The 20,441-nt window shown below is 45.1% G+C and overlaps 1 protein-coding gene across 1 annotated transcript in view; it reads left to right on the top strand.

The window, feature by feature from the left end:
* Positions 1–3,052: 3,052 nt before the first annotated feature.
* LOC139546257 (ephrin-B2a-like) overlaps positions 3,053–20,441 on the top strand; it is a 39,481-nt gene continuing 22,092 nt past the window's right edge. The window contains exons 1-2 of the mRNA XM_071354406.1: positions 3,053–3,975; positions 17,128–17,408. Coding sequence (XP_071210507.1) covers positions 3,863–3,975; positions 17,128–17,408 — 394 coding nt within the window. The 5' untranslated portion in view covers positions 3,053–3,862. The remainder of the gene's footprint in view (positions 3,976–17,127; positions 17,409–20,441) is intronic.

The raw sequence follows: 20,441 nt of genomic DNA, 5'->3' as shown, positions 1-20,441 counted from the left end.
TTACTGGGTTTTCAGCGGCAGGGTGCATGCATAGTGAGTTCAGCAGGACTCTGTTTGACCCCGTTACAGGTTCAGGACACCCACCCATAGACCTGAGACGTTCCCCGTGTCATGTTGGTAACACCAAAGACGAGAGCAACTGAATAAACAGAGGTTCGACTATTGAAAACTCAGTCCCGCTGGTTAGCGGGCCTTTCAAGTGAGAGAAGGGGGAAAAGAAGGAAAGTTTAGCCAGATCAAGTCTATTCGATTTTGTTTGTTTGAAGTAGGCTACAGTACAATAGCCTATAATGATACAAGTAACACAAAGGACAACCATTTTCCATTACACGCTAGTCTATTTTCTGCCTAAATTACTTTACCCAAAAAGGTTTTTTCAGCAGTGTAGGCTAGCCTACAGCAGACAGACACCATCAATGACATTAAATTCAATTTAAGACGTGTATAGTTTCTATTATAAGTTAAGATAAATATATTTAAACATTTCACACACATTACTATGAATGTTTCTCTTTTAACAACGCTATGCTTTAGGCCTAGTGTTAACGCAGGCTTTTTATCACCTAGTTATGCAATTCAAGGCTGATTGGAGATGGAACGTTTGAAAGTATTAGAGGACTAATTTCTAGCTAAACGATATGGGGCGGTTTCACATGCATAGTCCTGGAATAAAAAGCAAGCTCAATCGACAATCTCCATTGAAAGTTTTTTTTTTTTTAGACTAGGACAATTCTTAATATGTGTCCGGGAAATTGCCCCTAAATTATGATAATAATAATAATAATGACAATAATAATAACATGGTTATTGAAGTAGGCTTACTCTATTGAACCGTCTGGTGTTTAACTTTTTGCTGTTTTAAGGAGACATAATTCCTGGCAACAAATGTACTATGATTATTATATAACATTTTACAACAGACCTAATTCACAATGGACCTATTTTATTATTAGTACATTTGACATTTTAGTAATTTATCAGACGCTCTTCACCAGAGCGATTTACGTAGGCCTTAATAACAAAACTGTCAAATTATCTGTCTTACAATATATATATATATATATATATATATATATATATATATATATATATATATATATTGGAGCTGAATGTTTAAAAGTGTACTATTCAGAAACTTAACCAATTTGTTGAAGAGAGTTTGTGTGCATTTTCCGATTCCTTGCTAGACTTGCTGACTGACAGCCTACCCAGGAAAAGCGCAGAGCAATCACTACCGATTGTTTACGGCTAATAGGGGGGATATTTTTAAGACTGAGGAACTCGGCGCTTCCTCTCGTCTCCCGAAGGCAGCATATTATCTGGAATCCTGACACTATTCCATTACACTTCCTATTGTTTATTCAGAGAAGGTCAAAGGATTAAGCGTCTATATAGGCTTCACTTTTTTTATTAGTTCACTTTACCTTCTGTGGACTCATACGATTAAGATGAACTTTTTACATTTACTTTATAACATTCACATGTTTATGTAGATATTTTGTTATTCCTCCTTAACCGTTCGTTCATCTTTCGTTTTGAATTTATCATATGTTCTGAGCCTAATCTTCGCCAAATAAACATCAATTCGACGGCGGACATTCTATCCGTGTAGATCCGGCCGGTAAAGTCGCGCAAAGTCTCACTTTGCGGTGTGTTGATTCTAGTCAAGAGGATCGGAACGCCGGCACCGCAGGCGCATTCCACCCTGGTTCCCAAATGATCTATCTCGTGCGATTTACAGCCCATTTTATCAGCTAAACAAGCAGTGCAATAAGCATTTGTAGCCTTAAATACATCACTGACTAAATTAAGAGATTCGAAAGTGTGAAAACGTCCCTCGTTTGGACTGACACGTGTAATTTAGTTTGAAAAGGTGTGTGGGTTTAAATGGCTCATCAAATCTGCGGCCATTACACTAATTACAGGTTACCTTGAGCTGTCTCAATTTACTATAAAAGTACATTTTAGCTTCCATTAGGAGATTCTCATAACAAAAACGATGCGAATGTTGTTCTATAGGCCTAACATCTAGAAATCACATTGTTGTAGACTGGTGGTGGTAAGTTTGTAATAACTTAATGGTAATAATGACAATAATTATTATAATAATTATAAGCCTAATAATTAAATAAAGAATTCGAGTTAGAAAAGAATCAAACACTGAAACTATAAACCAAAGATTTGGGTTTTATAAATAGCCATAAATTACATAATTATCGATAATAAAGATTCAGATTCTCTCTTTGAATGACTTATTGGTCAATTTTGATCAACCATTTGCATAAAAGATTATTAAAATAAATATTCGATTGTTCAAAACGTTCACTCACCCTTATCCGAGCGAGCATCCGCTAGTGTGCGCTGTTGCCTTTTGCAAAAAAAGTTGCCTTCAACGCCCTGTCGTTTGAGGCGGTTGATGTGGATCCCAATGTGGGACATTTCATATACATTCTGACATAGGCCCTACAATATTACTACACACGTCGTGAATGTTGTGTGGATATTTTTCTTTTTTGTGGAGTATTTTGATAATAACATAGGAATGTCATCAAGCCAATAAATCAAGTGTTAAACGCAAATGTGCGAAGTTACCTATTACAAATAAAGATCGAGTCACTTTATCACGCCGAGTTAAATAAAGGTTCAATTTAAATGTTAAAAACAAATCGCCTGCTTAATATTCTTGACATATCATATCCCCTGAGTATTATACTTGACCTACATCGTGTTGCCTTACGCGATGTTCTGAGAACAGCCTGAACGTCATCTATATTATCACTTTATTTTAAAGATCGTTTTTTGAGATACAATTTCTCTCTTGGTCAATGCACTATTAATACAATATAACGTCATTTGACTGCTTCTTCAATTCTATTCCGTTCGCTATTACTGCTGTTTTGCAGTTGAACCAGTCGGCCGAGTTGCCTCGTTTGATTGACAGGAGTAGTCCTATTGACTTTCGGGACAAGTGCCCAATGAGGAGCAACGTGGGCGGAGTCACTGTAAAACAAGCTCTGCCAAATATTCTGAATCCCGGTCAGTTGCAGTTACTTGCAATACAGAAGACTCTGCGCAGCATTCAAGCGTTCAAGCATCGCTATACGTTTTCGCCCAAAGCATTTCATTCGGATCTGCAGGATTCAAACCACAGCAGTTCATTTGTAACCGAAATGGACCCCATAGTATGACAACTTTCATTTGACTTGATTTGTTTTTTTCATTGTCATATTTGATATGTATTTTTCTTCATCCGATATCATTGATTTTTCTTAATTTTTCTACTCTCATCCACAATTCATTGGCAGCCAGTTTTGCTCACGAACACCCGGCTCTAAAGGGAATATTGTATCTCGAGCAGATCTCTCTCTTTCTGTCGTTCCTGCTGCTATTCGAGAGGAGCTCGCGCACTTTGGATTGGTACCTTGACTGGTTTACCAAGAACCGGACAAACGGGGGGATTTATTCTTTGCTTCTGCGCTTGTGGAAGTGGACAACGGCGGTGACAGGGTCGCTGTTCCGTTGTGAGGAATGTACCCTGTGCTCAGGTCGGCTCGCTGAGGGAGAATATTAACGCGCTATCGTTTTCTTCTCTCTGAATGAAAGACTGCTTTTGCACCTTTGGTTTTGTATTCCCGAGGTGCTCGAATAAAGGGACTAACTCGGCAGCAGGAGATCATCCTGGAGATGCACTACATTTGATTGGTTTTACGCATTCACTATTTCGTCCCCTTTTTTTTTTTTCATTTTCAGATCGTGATATAGAGTTTAATTGCCTCAGTCATTCTCTTGGGCGTTTCACGTCTCTCTTTTTTTGGACATATAATTTCGGATCGGATTGTGATCCTCCCGAAAGACCGTAATAATGGGGGACTCGATGTGGAGATATTATTTAGGAGTTTTGTTTATTGCGTGCAAGGTGATCTTGACCAGGGCGATAATTATGGACGCCATATATTGGAACACAACAAATACAAAGTAAGTGAACCACGCGTCGACCACCACTCACTCAACAAGGGGAAATTGCATATATATTGAATTCAATGTATTTTGGGTAAAGCCATGATTTAGCGCAGTACATGACCTTTGTAAATAAGGCTTGTCACGTTATCTTATAAACAAGGTGTCCATATAAATACCTGACATGATAGCTGTAATATTCCCTAAAGGTTAAATTGACAGATTAGCTCATTGACATACATTTTATGGAGTTTTTGTGTTGTTGCGTTGAGGCGGTTTGGCGCCGACGGCCACGCATCGGGCGAAGGTGGTAACGTACTCAGACGTACATAGGCGATACAAAACCTCTGTTGATAGCGAGATGATGGATGCTAGTGCGGTATTTTGTAGTTTTGTATTATTTCGTAGGTGTTTACTGAAGATGTTATAGTGGTCAGTTGTTTACGGAAAGTCCGCTTATAAACACGCTGTGGTTACAGTTCAGACAAACTTACTTTAAAAAAAATATATATAATTTCACGCTCCACTTCTTTGGTCAATAATAGTCAGATATACTTCACTAAATTATGGGAAAATCGTAATATTTCAATATTCTGAACACAAATGGAGACCTATAAGATACCCTTCCATGTATGTTTGTTTATTTTAGTCTCTTCCGCACACGTTTGAATAAATAACATTATACATGCACTTTGGTGTAGCCTATTAAACACATCCATGACGTTTTACGCGAATGGTATTAGCCAATATGAAAATAAATGTATGACATATTTGTAATTGTAAACTATTCACAGAAAGTTAGACCGCAGGTCTTGTTAGTTGACAATAGCTTTAGTGCGTTGTAAGCCTATTCGTGCTATAGCTGTTCTATGGACCAATGATTTTGTTTGGTAGGCCTATTCAACTTTATAATATACAGCATGGGGCCCAGTCTAAATTAGTAGACCGATTTTAGCATCTACATACAGTAAAAAGGGTATAATATGTGAAGAAGTATGATAGTATAATCACTACTGAATTAAAACCTTTATTAGGTCAGTATATTCCCTTTTCATTTGCGGTCTCATTTAGCAACCATCACTAACTCAAACTAGCCCCATGAAAATGAAGAGTTGAATTATGCATTAAACATCGCAACCTCAGACGAGGAATTTCACGGGGTCAAACCCCAATGGCGAGGCTCTCCTCTTTGTGCCAATTTCCACACGGCGTAACTCGGATTTGCTTGATAATTAAAACTTTTGGCTTCAATTCAACAAGGAGCTTGCATTCCCCAGCGACCCCCCTCCTAATCAGGCCTGAATAAATACTCATGAAACAAGTGGTATCGGGAACGTTATGACAGATAGACTAACAGGTGTCCGTTGTAGATTTTACTTCATGATTGATAATCATCACAGTTTTACGGATGCGCGCTCTTCTCTCGTCAGGTTATCTTCAGACATTCCAGTCTGTGCGATCTGACGGTGTAGACTTCATTGCTGTGGTATTTATCGTCGGAATTCATGAGAGGATTTCAGTTTTTGTGCTGTTGAGCTTGGAACCTACGGAGCAGTTGCTATGCCGCATGCGTATAGAGGTCTGGTTTTTGCCTGTAGGCTTTTGTGGCTGTGGAATGGTGGTAGCAACAACCGTTTGCATTTAGCAGGAAAATCGATGATTGGCAGAAGTCGTTGTCAATGAAACGCCTGTAAATATCTACCAAATACGTAATTTTTTTTGTTTCTATTGATTTTAGACCCACAATTTACGGTACATCATTTGAAATCATTACATCGGCGTCGAGCGAGCGAGTGAGATGAAGATATGGAGATAAACGGAACTCATTAGATTATGGTTTGGCTGAAGGTGGGGGAGGCGAGGAGTTGAGTGGGTCTGTAGCGCGGTAGCGAGACGATTGATGCGGATACAACACGTTCGCAATGACGCCTGCTTTGCGTTAAGCAGTTGGTCACACACTCCAAGTGCAGTGTGACTTTACTTAAGCAAACGTTTAACCTCCGTCGTGACACATTGTTGTCTATCGAGTGTAAAAACAACATCAAATATAACATTCTTCATTTCTGACATCATCAAATAAATCAGTCAATGAATTGATTGGTGGCCTATACCTAGTCTATATGTCTTTCAAAGTCTATTCTTCTAGTCTATCTTAACTTTTTTTTTATAGGCCTAGTCCTCCAAAAATATAGAAAAATATAGGCCTATGTGTTTGTAGAAATAACCCATATTTTATATTCTTTAAAGGGAACATTCTTCATTGATAGCAGTAAATGCATGCCTTTAAAATTGCTGTGTGTCATTTAACGTGGCATGTTACTCTTCCTATTGAAATAAAGTGTTCACCCTCGAAGCAAGTATAGGCGTTAACTAGGCAGCGGGCATTCCGCGGAATTAGCTTCTGTGCACATTCTTTACGTTCTGTCTGGGTGACGAGTTCAAAGCTGATGATCAGGTGAGGTGATGTTATTCTATAGTCATATAGACACTATTGTGTAGACAGGAACATTTTGTACCTCAGCAATTCACCGTTTCTATATTCTGCTGACAGAATTACAAAGTTAAATCAACTTTACCTCACTTGAACATGCCTACAGTACTTAGTCATATTGGGCCTTGTTAAAAAAACAAGCCGCAATTCATGTTGAGTGTCTAGTCTTAAAAGACAACAGATCCATAAAACATTTGACTGAATTGTAATTTCAAACTTTCAAAGATATAAGATTTACAGGCTTACTAACAGAGCGTAAACACCTTTGATTCTCACGTACAACAATATGTTGAGTCTTTCTCGCTAGGAGTTTGAGTAGTGTTCTTTAACATTCAGGGAGGGTTTTACAATGGGCCACGCTTTGCCTTGCCTTTAAGGTTTGTGTGTAGGCTGAGAGAGTGGAAAAGGTTGGAGCTATGCACTCTCTCTGTGGTCTGTGTGTGTCTGTACTGTGTGTGTGTGTGTCTGTGGTCTGCGCGGGTGTGTGTGTGTACTGTGTGTGTATCTGTAGTGTGTGTGTGTACTGTGTGTGTGTGTGTCCCATACATGCAGAGGAGAAATCTCACACCATGGGCCCTCAGTGTTGTTTACGCTTTACTACTTTACAACTTTACTACCATACTACCATACTACTTTACTACCATACTACTTTACTACCATACTACTTTACAACTTTACTACCATACTACCACACTACCATACTACTTTACTACTTTACAACTTTACTACCATACTACCATACTACTTTACAACTTTACTACCATACTACTTTACTACCATACTACTTTACAACTTTACTACCATACTACCATACTACCATACTACTTTACTACTTTACTACCATACTACTTTACAACTTTACTACCATACTACCATACTACTTTACTACTTTACTACCATACTACTTTACAACTTTACTACTATACTACTTTACAACTTTACTACCATACTACTTTACTACTTTACTACCATACTACCATACCACTTTACTACTTTACTACCATACTACTTTACAACTATACTACTTTACAACTTTACTACCATACTACTTTACAACTTTACTACCATACTACTTTACTACTTCACTACCATACTACTTTACTACCATACTACTTTACTACTTTACTACTTTACTACCATACTACTTTACTACCATACTACTTTACTACCATACAACTTTAATACCATACTACTTTACAGTGTTACTACTTTACTCCTATACTACTTTACTACCATACTACTTTACTACTTTACAGTTTTACTACTTTACTACCGATGCCTGAGCCTCCTCAGAAAGACCAGAACCCATGCCCCCTTCCTCTAGTAATCCATTTTGTAGTTGGGGGCAAGAAACAAAAGGGAGGTCTGCTTTACACGGTTTATGTGAAGGAACAGTCCCTCTTCTCCAGTGCAGTTCATTAAGAGATTACATAGAACCCAGGGCCTTTGTGGGAGACGGGGGCACATCTATGCCTCCTTTTGTGAATATGGGGGGGTGGGGGGGAGAAGATGTAGATCCACTATGAATGAGTGACGAGGACAGGCTAAATGTTGTAATGTTGCCCTCGTCCCTCCATCCATCTTACCCACATCACCAAACTACCCAGGGAGTCCCCACTGATTCTCTCTCTCTCTCTCTCTCTCTCTCTCTCTCTCTCTCTCTCTCTCTGTCTCTCTCTCCTGTCTCTCTCTCTCCTCTCTCCTCTCTCTCTCTCCTCTCTCTCGCCTCTTCTCTCTGTCTCTCTAAGGAATGAAAGGAACGTAAAGAAAAGAAATCCCCTTATTTTACTTTATCTCTCTGTCTAGCGTGGAAGGGAGGGTGGGGTTAGGGCTGGGATTGAAGAGAGAAAATAGAAAGAGAAAGAAAGGGAGGTCAAGAAAGAGAGGGATTGAGGGGAGGAGAGTGGAAACATCCCGTGTTAGAGGAAGGGTTCAATAGACACGTTTCCCATGACAACGCCCGGAAGAAAAGTTGACGATTAAGATCGTCATTTATGAAAATCGGGAAGCAGGAAGTGAGAGCAGAAAGGATGGGCCTCTAGGAGTTGTGGGGTAATTATGGCTGAGATGAGGAGGCATACATAGGCCTGGATTAGAGGACGAAAGTTGGGCCGAAGGTATATATAGAGAGAGAGAGCGAGGAGGAGAGAGGGAGAGATAAGGATAAAGAGAGAGAGAGAGAGTGAGGAGGAGAGAGAGAGAGAGAGAGAGAGAGAGAGGAGGAGAGAGAGAGAGGAGAGAGAGAGAGAGAGAGAGATAGGGATAAAGAGAGAGAGAGAGAGAGGGATAGAGAGAGAGAGAGGAGGAGAGAGAGAGAGGAGAGAGAGAGAGAGAGAGAGAGAGAGAGAGAGAGAGAGAGAGAGAGAGAGAGATAGGGATAGGGATAAAGAGAGAGAGAGAGAGAGAGAGAGAGAGAGAGAGAGAGAGAGAGAGAGAGAGAGAGGAGGAGAGAGAGAGTGAGGAGGAGAGAGAGAGAGAGTGAGGAGGAGAGAGGGAGAGATAGGGATAAAGAGAGAGAGAGGAGGTTACAGCACGGCAGAGTGGCTGGAGAAACTCCTGCTAGCCCTTGTCTCTCCTCATTGTCTCCTAGACTAATGCATCTCCATATTGGGCTGATGATTGAAAGTCAGACACAGCAGTATACCCCCTCCTCCCTCTGTGTTGTGTTCCATCGCTCTATAGTCCGCTCCTTGGTTATCCTCCCTCTTTTCAGTGTTTTCTTAGAACACTGGGGTAGAGGAGCAGTAGGCTATTGTGACAGGCTTATGTTGTCATTGTGGCGGGCCACATAAATAGCAAGCCAGGTTTTTAGGAACAACAGATAGAGGGATGGAGAGATGGAATGCGGGGTTCAGGGAAACAGAGATGGAACAGAAACAGGAGGATCCAGTGTCAGAAAAAGAGAGCGAGGGAGACCGAGACAGAGAGGGGAATAAGGGGTGAGAAAGACAGAGTAGAAAGAAAGAAATCTGACAGGTTTTTACTGCATCCCCTAAAAAAGACTCCAAAGTTAAAAGGGAAAGAAAGATGGGATAAGATAGACGAGGAAAACAGAGAGAGAGAGAGAGAGAGAGAGAGAGAGAGAGAGAGAGAGAGAGAGAGAGAGAGAGAGAGAGAGAGAGAGAGAGAGAGAGAGAGAGAGAGAGAGATAGAGAAAGAGATAGAGACAGGGAGAAAGAGATAGAGACAGGGAGAGGGAGAGGGAGAGGGAGAGGGAGAGACAAGGAGAGGGAGAGGGAGAGACAGGGAGAGGGAGAGGGAGCTGTAGTAAGAGCAGGAACCTGTGGCCCTTCTCACCTCGGCCTTTAATGGAGCGACTACAGTAGAGACACCTGGCTGACTGGTCTACAGCAGAGACACCTGACTGACTGGTCTACAGTAGAGACACCGGACTGACTGGTCTACAGTAGAGACACCTGACTGACTGGTCTACAGTAGAGACACCTGACTGACTGGTCTACAGTAGAGACACCTGACTGACTGGTCTACAGTAGAGACACCTGACTGACTGGTCTACAGCAGAGACACCTGGCTGACTGGTCTACAGTAGAGACACCTGACTGACTGGTCTACAGCAGAGACACCTGGCTGACTGGTCTACAGCAGAGACACCTGGCTGACTGGTCTACAGTAGAGACACCTGACTGACTGGTCTACAGTAGAGACACCTGGATGACTGGTCTACAGTAGAGACACCTGACTGACTGGTCTACAGTAGAGACACCTGACTGACTGGTCTACAGTAGAGACACCTGGATGACTGGTCTACAGTAGAGACACCTGACTGACTGGTCTACAGTAGAAACACCTGACTGACTGGTCTACAGTAGAGACACCTGACTGACTGGTCTACAGCAGAGACACCTGACTGACTGGTCTACAGTAGAGACACCTGACTGACTGGTCTACAGTAGAGACACCTGACTGACTGGTCTACAGTAGAGACACCTGACTGACTGGTCTACAGTAGAGACACCTGACTGACTGAGGCAACACTGTTACTTTAGTTTGTCTCCAGGCTGCGTGGAGCCTCAGCACCAGTGGATTTGGAGATGAAGAACAAACCTAGTGGATTAGAAGGGTGTAGGAGGGGTTTTCCCCCCTGAGGTGGGCGCTGTTGTCTCCGTGCTCTGCACCGTGTGACAGCTAGGCCCCAGACCTACAGCACAGCCACACACACAGACACACACACAACCAGATGACATCCCACTACTACAGAGTACAACAAACCCTACAGGCCAACCAGAGCACTCCATTCTGCCACCTCTGGTCTCTTGGCCCCTCCCACCCCGAACTAACACCTGACCTCCCCCCCTTCTACTGCTGACTTTGCTGAAAGCTACTTTAATTAGGAGGAATGTGCTGTGTGTTACAGACACATTGTAATTACCAGCAATATTATAATAATGGTATAATGAGCAGAAGACAGGATAAGACAGGTAGTGTTATATAACAACATGATGTGTTTCTGTGCTGTGTGTTACAGACACAGAACACCCCAGGGAGAGGGGTGGATGGATACAAAACCAACACATGTGTAACCTGACAATGTGTGCTTTCTTTCACCCCGGTTTTAAAATACTGCCTCAGAGTGAGACAGTTCAATTGTCAGAGTTTGTGTTGAATCAACTTTTAAACACTTTAAGCTTTACCACGATTGTATGGCTATCTATTGCATTGGTTACACATCATTTTGCAATAAGTTCTGTACGTTTCTGTCCCTGAGGAAGGCAGATCTCCATTTTGAATGAAAAGCAGGATGCAGCAGGATCAGTCATTAGGACACCTGATCGCAGCAGGATCAGTCATTAGGACACCTGATCGCAGCAGGATCAGTCATTAGGACACCTGATCGCAGCAGGATCAGTCATTAGGACACCTGATCGCAGCAGGATCAGTCATTAGGACACCTGATCGCAGCAGGATCAGTCATTAGGACACCTGATCGCAGCAGGATCAGTCATTAGGACACCTGATCGCAGCAGGATCAGTCATTAGGACACCTGATCGCAGCAGGATCAGTCATTAGGACACCTGATCGCAGCATGATCAGTCATTAGGACACCTGATCGCAGCAGGATCAGTCATTAGGACACTTGATCGCAGCAGGATCAGTCATTAGGACACCTGATCGCAGCAGGATCAGTCATTAGGACACCTGATCGCAGCAGGATCAGTCATTAGGACACCTGATCGCAGCAGGATCAGTCATTAGGACACCTGATCGCAGCAGGATCGCGGAGTCACGGGTCATAGGACACCTGATTGCAGCAGGATCAGTCATTAGGACACCTGATCGCAGCAGGATCAGTCATTAGGACACCTGATCGCAGCAGGATCAGTCATTAGGACACCTGATCGCAGCAGGATCAGTCATTAGGACACCTGATCGCAGCAGGATCAGTAATTAGGACACCTGATCGCTGCAGGATCAGTCATAAGGACACCTGATCGCAGCAGGATCAGTCATTAGGACACCTGATCGCAGCAGGATCAGTCATTAGGACACCTGATCGCAGCAGGATCAGTCATAAGGACACCTGATTGCAGCAGGATCAGTCATTAGGACACCTGATCGCAGCAGCATCAGTCATTAGGACACCTGATCGCAGCAGGATCAGTCATTAGGACACCTGATCGCAGCAGGATCAGTCATTAGGACACCTGATCGCAGCAGGATCAGTCATAAGGACACCTGATCGCAGCAGGATCAGTCATTAGGACACCTGATCGCAGCATGATCAGTCATTAGGACACCTGATCGCAGCAGGATCAGTCATTAGGACACCTGATCGCAGCAGGATCAGTCATTAGGACACCTGATCGCAGCAGGATCAGTCATTAGGACACTTGATTGCAGCAGGATCAGTCATTAGGACACCTGATCGCAGCAGGATCAGTCATTAGGACACCTGATCGCAGCAGGATCAGTCTTTAGGACACCTGATCGCAGCAGGATCAGTCATTAGGACACCTGATCGCAGCAGGATCAGTCATAAGGACACCTGATTGCAGCAGGATCAGTCATTAGGACACCTGATCGCAGCAGGATCAGTCATTAGGACACCTGATCGCAGCAGGATCAGTCATTAGGACACCTGATCGCAGCAGGATCAGTCATTAGGACACCTGATCGCAGCAGGATCAGTCATAAGGACACCTGATCGCAGCAGGATCAGTCATTAGGACACCTGATCGCAGCAGGATCAGTCATTAGGACACCTGATCGCAGCAGGATCAGTCATTAGGACACCTGATCGCAGCAGGATCAGTCGTTAGGACACCTGATCGCAGCAGGATCAGTCATTAGGACACCTGATCGCAGCAGGATCAGTCATAAGGACACCTGATTGCAGCAGGATCAGTCATTAGGACACCTGATCGCAGCAGGATCAGTCATTAGGACACCTGATCGCAGCAGGATCAGTCATTAGGACACCTGATCGCAGCAGGATCAGTCATTAGGACACCTGATCGCAGCAGGATCAGTCATTAGGACACCTGATCGCAGCAGGATCAGTCATTAGGACACCTGATCGCAGCAGGATCAGTCATAAGGACACCTGATCGCAGCAGGATCAGTCATTAGGACACCTGATCGCAGCAGGATCAGTCATTAGGACACCTGATCGCAGCAGGATCAGTCATTAGGACACCTGATCGCAGCAGGATCAGTCATTAGGACACCTGATCGCAGCAGGATCAGTCATTAGGACACCTGATCGCAGCAGGATCAGTCATTAGGACACCTGATCGCAGCAGGATCAGTCATTAGGACACCTGATCGCAGCAGGATCAGTCATTAGGACACCTGATCGCAGCAGGATCAGTATTAAGGACACCTGATCGCAGCAGGATCAGTCATTAGGACACCTGATCGCAGCAGGATCAGTCATTAGGGCACCTGATCGCAGCAGGATCAGTCATTAGGACACCTGATCGCAGCAGGATCAGTCATTAGGACACCTGATCGCAGCAGGATCAGTCATTAGGACACCTGATCGCAGCAGGATCAGTCATTAGGACACCTGATCGCAGCAGGATCAGTCAGAAGACAAGCACTAAACACACACCCTGCGTAGCCTACTGGGAGACAAGACGTGTGTGTTTGTGTTTGTCTCGTGTGTTTGGCGTGTGAGCCACTGTGGATGAGATCATCTGTAATCTGGTGAAGGTCACACACACAAAGAGCAGTTGTGAGCAGCGACTGTTTGATTATCCTGACTATCCAAACACAGATGGGACAGACTGAGAAATGCTTTAGAGAAGGAAGGAGGGAGAGAGAGAGAGGGAGAGAGAGGAAGAGAGAGAGGAAGAGAGAGAGGGAGAGGGAGGGAGGGGTGAGGCCGAGGGAGGGGGAGAGAGAGAGAGAGAGAGAGAGAGCGGGAGGGAGGGAGATGGAGAGAGAGAGGGAGGGGGGAGAGAGAGGGAGGGAAGGAGGGAGAGAGAGAGAGGCAGAGGGAGGGAGGGGCGGGGGAGAGAAAGGGAGAGGGAGGGGGAGGGGGAGAGAGAGGGAGGGAGGGAGGGAGAGGCAGAGGGAGGGAGGGGGCGAAAGAGAAGGCGGAGAGAAAATGAGAGGGGTGAGAGGAAGAGATGCAGAGAGAGGGAGAGGAAGAGATGGAGAGAGAGAGCGGGAGGGAGGGGGAGAAGGAGGAAGAGAAAGAGATGGAGGGGGAGAGGAAGAGATGGAGGGGGAGAGAGGGGGAGAGGAAGAGATGGGGAGGGAGAGGAAGGGAGAGGGAGAGATGGAGAGGGAGGGAGAGGAAGGGAGAGGAAGAGATGGAGAGAGAGAGCGGGAGGGAGGGGGAGAAGGAGGAAGAGAAAGAGATGGAGGGGGAGAGGAAGAGATGGAGGGGGAGAGAGGGGGAGAGGAAGAGATGGGGAGGGAGAGGAAGGGAGAGGGAGAGATGGAGAGGGAGGGAGAGGAAGGGAGAGGAAGAGATGGAGAGAGAGGGCGAGGGGGAGAGGAATAGAGGGAGAGGAAGAGATGGAGAGAGAGAGAGAGCGGGGGGAGGGCGAGAGGGAGGGAGAGAAAGAGATGGAGAGGGGGGGAGAGGTAGAGATGGAGAGGGAGAGAGGGGGAGAGAGATCTGGTGTAAAGGTCTTTGTACAGTAGTGTTTTCGTTGTGTTCGTAAGGTTTTACCCATTTTAGACACACAGACACACACGTTAACCCCTGCAGAAGTTAACACAACATGGTGTGAGATAGAATCAAGTATCCTGACCCCCTTCCTGACTCAATGATAAGATTACAAATACAGTAGCACTCAGATAAGACAGCATCCTCCTCCTCCTCATCATCCTCCTCATCCCCCTCATCATCCTCCTCCTCATCATCCTCCTCATCATCATCCTCCTCATCCTCCTCATCCTCCTCATCATCCTCCTCCTCCTCCTCCTCCTCCTCATCATCCTCCCCCTCATCATCCTCCTCCTCCTCCTCCTCCTCCTCCTCCTCCTCCTCCTCCTCCCCCTCATCATCCTCCCCCTCCTCATCATCCTCATCCTCCTCATCACCCTCCCCCTCCTCATCATCCCCCTCCTCATCATCCTCCTCCTCATCATCCTCCCCCTCCTCCTCATCCTCCTCATCATCTTCCTCCTCATCATCCTCCCCCTCCTCATCCTCCTTCTCATCCTCCTCATCATCCTCCTCCTCATCATCCTCCTCCTCATCATCCTCCTCCTCATCATCCTCCCCCTTCTCATCCTTCTCATCCTCCTCCTCATCATCCCCCCCTTCCTCATCCTCCTCTTCATCCTTCTCATCATCCTCCTCCTCCTCCTCATCCTCAGCCTGTTCAGTACAGGTCTTTTTAGCTATTGTTCAGCGTCTTTCCTATTTCAACCCCCCCACTATTTCGGATAGAACCTCTTTGGCTTCGAGGATATCATGGGAAACATTTCCTTTCTCATTCAACCACGGGACAGATCTGTTAACACCATGAATATGAGGTTGTGCCTCCGACCGTGTGTGGAGAGGAGAGGAGAGGAAAGGAGAGGAGGAGAGGAGAGGAGAGGAGAGGAGAGGAGAGGAGAGGAGAGGAGAGGAGAGGAGAGGAAAGGAAAGGAAAGGAAAGGAGAGGAGAGGAGAGGAGAGGAGAGGAGAGGAAAGGAAAGGAGAGGAGAGGAAAGGAGAGACAGGCAGGGACTGCTGCAGGGCATATCTAAGCTCCTGAACACTGATGTTTAGCAGTTAGTGGGAATATACCTCAGAGAGCAGGGGAAGCAAACTAGAAGTAGGCCTCTAGGCATAGTGTGTGTGTGTGTGTGTGTGTGTGTGTGTGTGTGTGTGTGTGTGTGTGTGTGTGTGTGTGTGTGTGTGTGTGTGTGTGTGTGTGTGTGTGTGTGTGTGTGTGTGTGTGTGTGTGTGCGCGCGCTAGTGTGCGAGTGTTTGGGAAAATCTGCCTAAACATTGTGCTTTATTTAAGCAAGATTTCCTAATTCATACCTGGGGCCGTGTTACAGCCAGCAGCACACCACCCTGCATCCCACCGCTGGCTTGCTTCTGAAGATAAGGAGGGTTGGTCCTGGTCAGTCCCTGGATGGGAGACCAGATGCTGCTGGAAGTGGTGTTGGAGGGACAGTAGGAGGCACTCTTTCCTCTGGTCTAAAAAAATATCCCAATTTCCCAGGGCAGTGATTGGGGACACTGCCCTGTGTAGGGTGCCGTCTTTCAGATGGGATGTTAAACGGGTGTCCTGACTCTCTGATGGTATTTACATTTCCCATGGCACTTATCGTAAGAGTAGGGGTGTTAACCCCGGTGTCCTGGCTAAATTCCCAATCTAACCCTCGCTGTAAATGAGAACGTGTTCTCAGTCAACCTACCTGGTAAAATAACAGTCAAATAAATCAAATGAAAGTGTCCCTGGCAGTATAAAGGAGTTACCTCTGTATTGTGTATACCTCTCATCCTGAATCTGTTTAATTACACATTCCTTCCTTCACAGACAGGTTGGTGTTAAAACACTTCTTTGACTTTGTCCTGAAATATTGGGGCCACTTCTGCCGAAACAACCGCTCTACATTGTCCTTACCATTCATCATCGCCTGGATTGATGAAGCTAATTAGTAATTAACTCATCAATAATTAAAGTGACTTTGCCTTTTTTGGGAGGAGAACATTTCTTCATGTTGCACAAATACTGAATAATGAATTAGAATGAGATGTCATCTGTTGAACGTATCTAACTGGTCCTACCTCTTTCCTCCCTCTTCTCTCCCCTCTCCTCTCCTCCCCCCTTCTCTCTCTCCCCCCTCTCCTCCCTCTTCTCTCTCCCCTCCCCTCTCCTCTCCTCCCCCCTCCCCTCCTCCCCCTTCTCTCTCTCCCCCTCTCCTCTTCCCTCTCTTCCCCTCTTCTCTCTCTCCCCCTCTTCTCTCCCCCTCTCTTCTCCTCTTCTCTCTCGTCCCCATCTCCTCTCCTCCCCTCTTCTCTCACTTCCCCCTCTCCTCTCTCCCCCCTCTCCTCTCTCCCCCCTCTCCTCTCCTCTTCTCTCTCGTCCCCATCTCCTCTTCTCCCCTCTTCTCTCACTTCCCCCTCTCTTCTCTCCCCCCTCTCCTCTCCTCTTCTCTCTCTTCCCTCTCCTCTCCTCTTCTCTCTCGTCCCCATCTCCTCTCCTCCCCTCTTCTCTCACTTCCCCCATCTCTTCTCTTCCCCCTCCTCCTCTCTCTCCAGATTCGTGCCAGGACAGGGCTTGGTGTTGTACCCTCAGATAGGGGATAAGTTGGACATAGTGTGCCCACGTGTGGACGCAGTAGCCGATGGGGTGGAGTATTACAAGATCCACATGGTTCCCAGGGAGCAGCTGGAGAGCTGCGTCATCACCAAGGCGGACACGCCGCTGCTCAACTGTGTGAAGCCCGATCAGGACGTCAAGTTCACCCTGAAGTTTCAGGAGTTCAGCCCCAACCTGTGGGGCCTGGAGTTCTTCCGAGGACATGACTACTACATCATCTGTGAGTAGCAAGACACACGTAGCATAGTTGTACTGCACTATCTTTATTATTTTAGCCAATCATGTGCACTCACTTGTGTTTGATAGCCAATCACACTCAGGTATTGCTTGTTGCTGGCAGTTGGTTTCCAGTTCTTGTGTGACCATGGCTAGGGTGTCTTTATATTAGGGTGTCTTTATATTAGGGTGTCTTTATTTTAGGGTGTCTTTATATTAGGGTGTCTTTATATTAGGGTGTCTTTATATTAGGGTGTCTTTATATTACGGTGTCTTTATACCAGGGTGTCTTTATATTAGGGTGTCTTTATATTAGGGTGTCTTTATATTAGGATGTCTTTATATTAGGGTGTCTTTATATTAGGGTGTCTTTATATTACGGTGTCTTTATATTAGGGTGTCTTTATATTAGGGTGTCTTTATATTAGGGTGTCTTTATATTAGGGTGTCTTTATATTAGGGTGTCTTTATATTAGGGTGATGGCCCCCTGGTTTAAAAAGATGGCTGTTGGAATAAACCATCTGTGTGCTAGTGATGGGGGGGGGGGTGGCGTGGAGTGGACAGTACCATCTGGGAGGCTCTACCACTGCCATCTGGGAGCTGTCAGACTTGGGGAGGGCCATCTTTCTGACAGACTGGAGGAAAGGAGGAGAAAGGGGGAGAGGAGGAGAAAGGGGGAGAGGAAAGGAGGAGGAGGAGAGGAAAGGAGGAGAGGAGGAGAGGATGGGAGGGAATAAAAGGGAATAAAAGGAGAGCCTACTTAGGAAAATACAGTGAGCAAAGCCCCTTGAATTTGCTTCCAAAATAGTTATTGCAAGCTAGCCATGCCTGTAGTGGGGGCTGGTAAATTTAGTTTTAGTAGTGAACTAGCCTTTACATACCTACAAATGAGTTGATTTCTGTAACAGCAGGCTGAACGTCTCACTATGATAATGGACCTGATGAGCTGTGTCTCTCACACACACACACACACACACACACACGCGAGACACACACACACACACACACACACACACACACACACACACACACACACACACACACACACACACACACACACACACACACACACACACACACACACACACACACACACACACTGCTCATGTGATCGGCAGTGTGGCCTCCTGCTCCTCCAGTCTATAAGCCGTCTCTCTGAGGAGGGTGCTGAGAGGAGAGAGAACCAACATCTGCACCACACACACACACACACACAGAGGTATCCTATCATACATCCAGCCTCTCTCTCTCTCTCTGTCTCTCTCTCTGTCTGTCTCTCTCTCTCTCTCTCTCTCTCTCTCTCTCTCTCTCTCTCTCTCTCTGTCTCTCTGTCTCTCACTCTCTCTCTCTCTGTCTCTCTCTCTCTCTGTCTGTCTCTCTCTCTCTCTCTCTCTCTCTCTCTCTCTCTCTCTCTCTCTCTCTCTCTCTCTCTCTGTCTCTGTCTCTGTCTGTCTCTCTCTCTCTCTCTCTCTCTCTCTCTCTCTCTCTCTCTCTCTCTCTGTCTCTCTGTCTCTCACTCTCTCTCTCTCTGTCTCTCTCTCTCTCTCTCTGTCTGTCTCTCTCTCTCTCTCTCTCTCTCTCTCTCTCTCTCTCTCTCTCTCTCTCTCTCTGTCTCTCTCTGTCTCTGTCTCTGTCTCTGTCTCTGTCTCTGTCTCTGTCTCTGTCAATTCAATTCAATTCAATTCAAGGGGCTTTATTGGCATGGGAAACATGTGTTAACATTGCCAAAGCAAGTGAGGTAGGTAATATACAAAAGTCAAATAAACAATAAAAATGAACAGTAAACATTACACATACAGAAGTTTCAAAACAATAAAGACATTACAAATGTCATATTATATATATGCAGTGTTGTAACAATGTACAAATGGTTAAAGCACACAAGTTAAAATAAATAAACATAAATATGGGTTGTATTTACAGTGGTGTTTGTTCTTCACTGGTTGCCCTTTTCTTGTGGCAACAGGTCACAAATCTTGCTGCTGTGATGGCACACTGTGGAATTTCACCCAGTAGATATGGGAGTTTATCAAAATTGGATTTGTTTTCGAATTCTTTGTGGATCTGTGTAATCTGAGGGAAATATGTCTCTCTAATATGGTCATACATTGGGCAGGAGGTTAGGAAGTGCAGCTCAGTTTCCACCTCATTTTGTGGGCAGTGTGCACATAGCCTGTCTTCTCTTGAGAGCCATGTCTGCCTACGGCGGCCTTTCTCAATAGCAAGGCTATGCTCACTGAGTCTGTACATAGTCAAAGCTTTCCTTAAGTTTGGGTCAGTCACAGTGGTCAGGTATTCTGCCACTGTGTACTCTCTGTTTAGGGCCAAATAGCATTCTAGTTTGCTCTGTTTTTTTGTTAATTCTTTCCAATGTGTCAAGTAATTATCTTTTTGTTTTCTCATGATTTGGTTGGGTCTAATTGTGCTGTTGTCCTGGGGCTCTGTGGGGTGTGTTTGTGTTTGTGAACAGAGCCCTAGGACCAGCTTGCTTAGGGGACTCTTCTCCAGGTTCATCTCTCTGTAGGTGATGGCTTTGTTATGGAAGGTTTGGGAATCGCTTCCTTTTAGGTGGTTGTAGAATTTAACGGCTCTTTTCTGGATTTTGATAATTAGTGGGTATCGGCCTAATTCTGCTCTGCATGCATTATTTGGTGTTCTACGTTGTACACGGAGGATATTTTTGCAGAATTCTGCATGCAGAGTCTCAATTTGGTGTTTGTCCCATTTTGTGAAATCTTGGTTGGTGAGCGGACCCCAGACCTCACAACCATAAAGGGCAATGGGCTCTATGACTGATTCAAGTATTTTTAGCCAGATCCTAATTGGTATGTTGAAATTTATGTTCCTTTTGATGGCATAGAAGGCCCTTCTTGCCTTGTCTCTCAGATCGTTCACAGCTTTGTGGAAGTTACCTGTGGTGCTGATGTTTAGGCCGAGGTATGTATAGTTTTTTGTGTGCTCTAGGGCAATGGTGTCTAGATGGAATTTGTGGTCCTGGTGACTGGACCTTTTTTGGAACACCATTATTTTGGTCTT

Source organism: Salvelinus alpinus, chromosome 20 (genome assembly GCF_045679555.1).
Source record: "Salvelinus alpinus chromosome 20, SLU_Salpinus.1, whole genome shotgun sequence".
Taxonomy (NCBI): domain Eukaryota; kingdom Metazoa; phylum Chordata; class Actinopteri; order Salmoniformes; family Salmonidae; genus Salvelinus; species Salvelinus alpinus.
The sequence above is the reverse complement of the archived record's forward strand: the minus strand, read 5'-3'. Positions and strand labels throughout refer to the sequence as shown.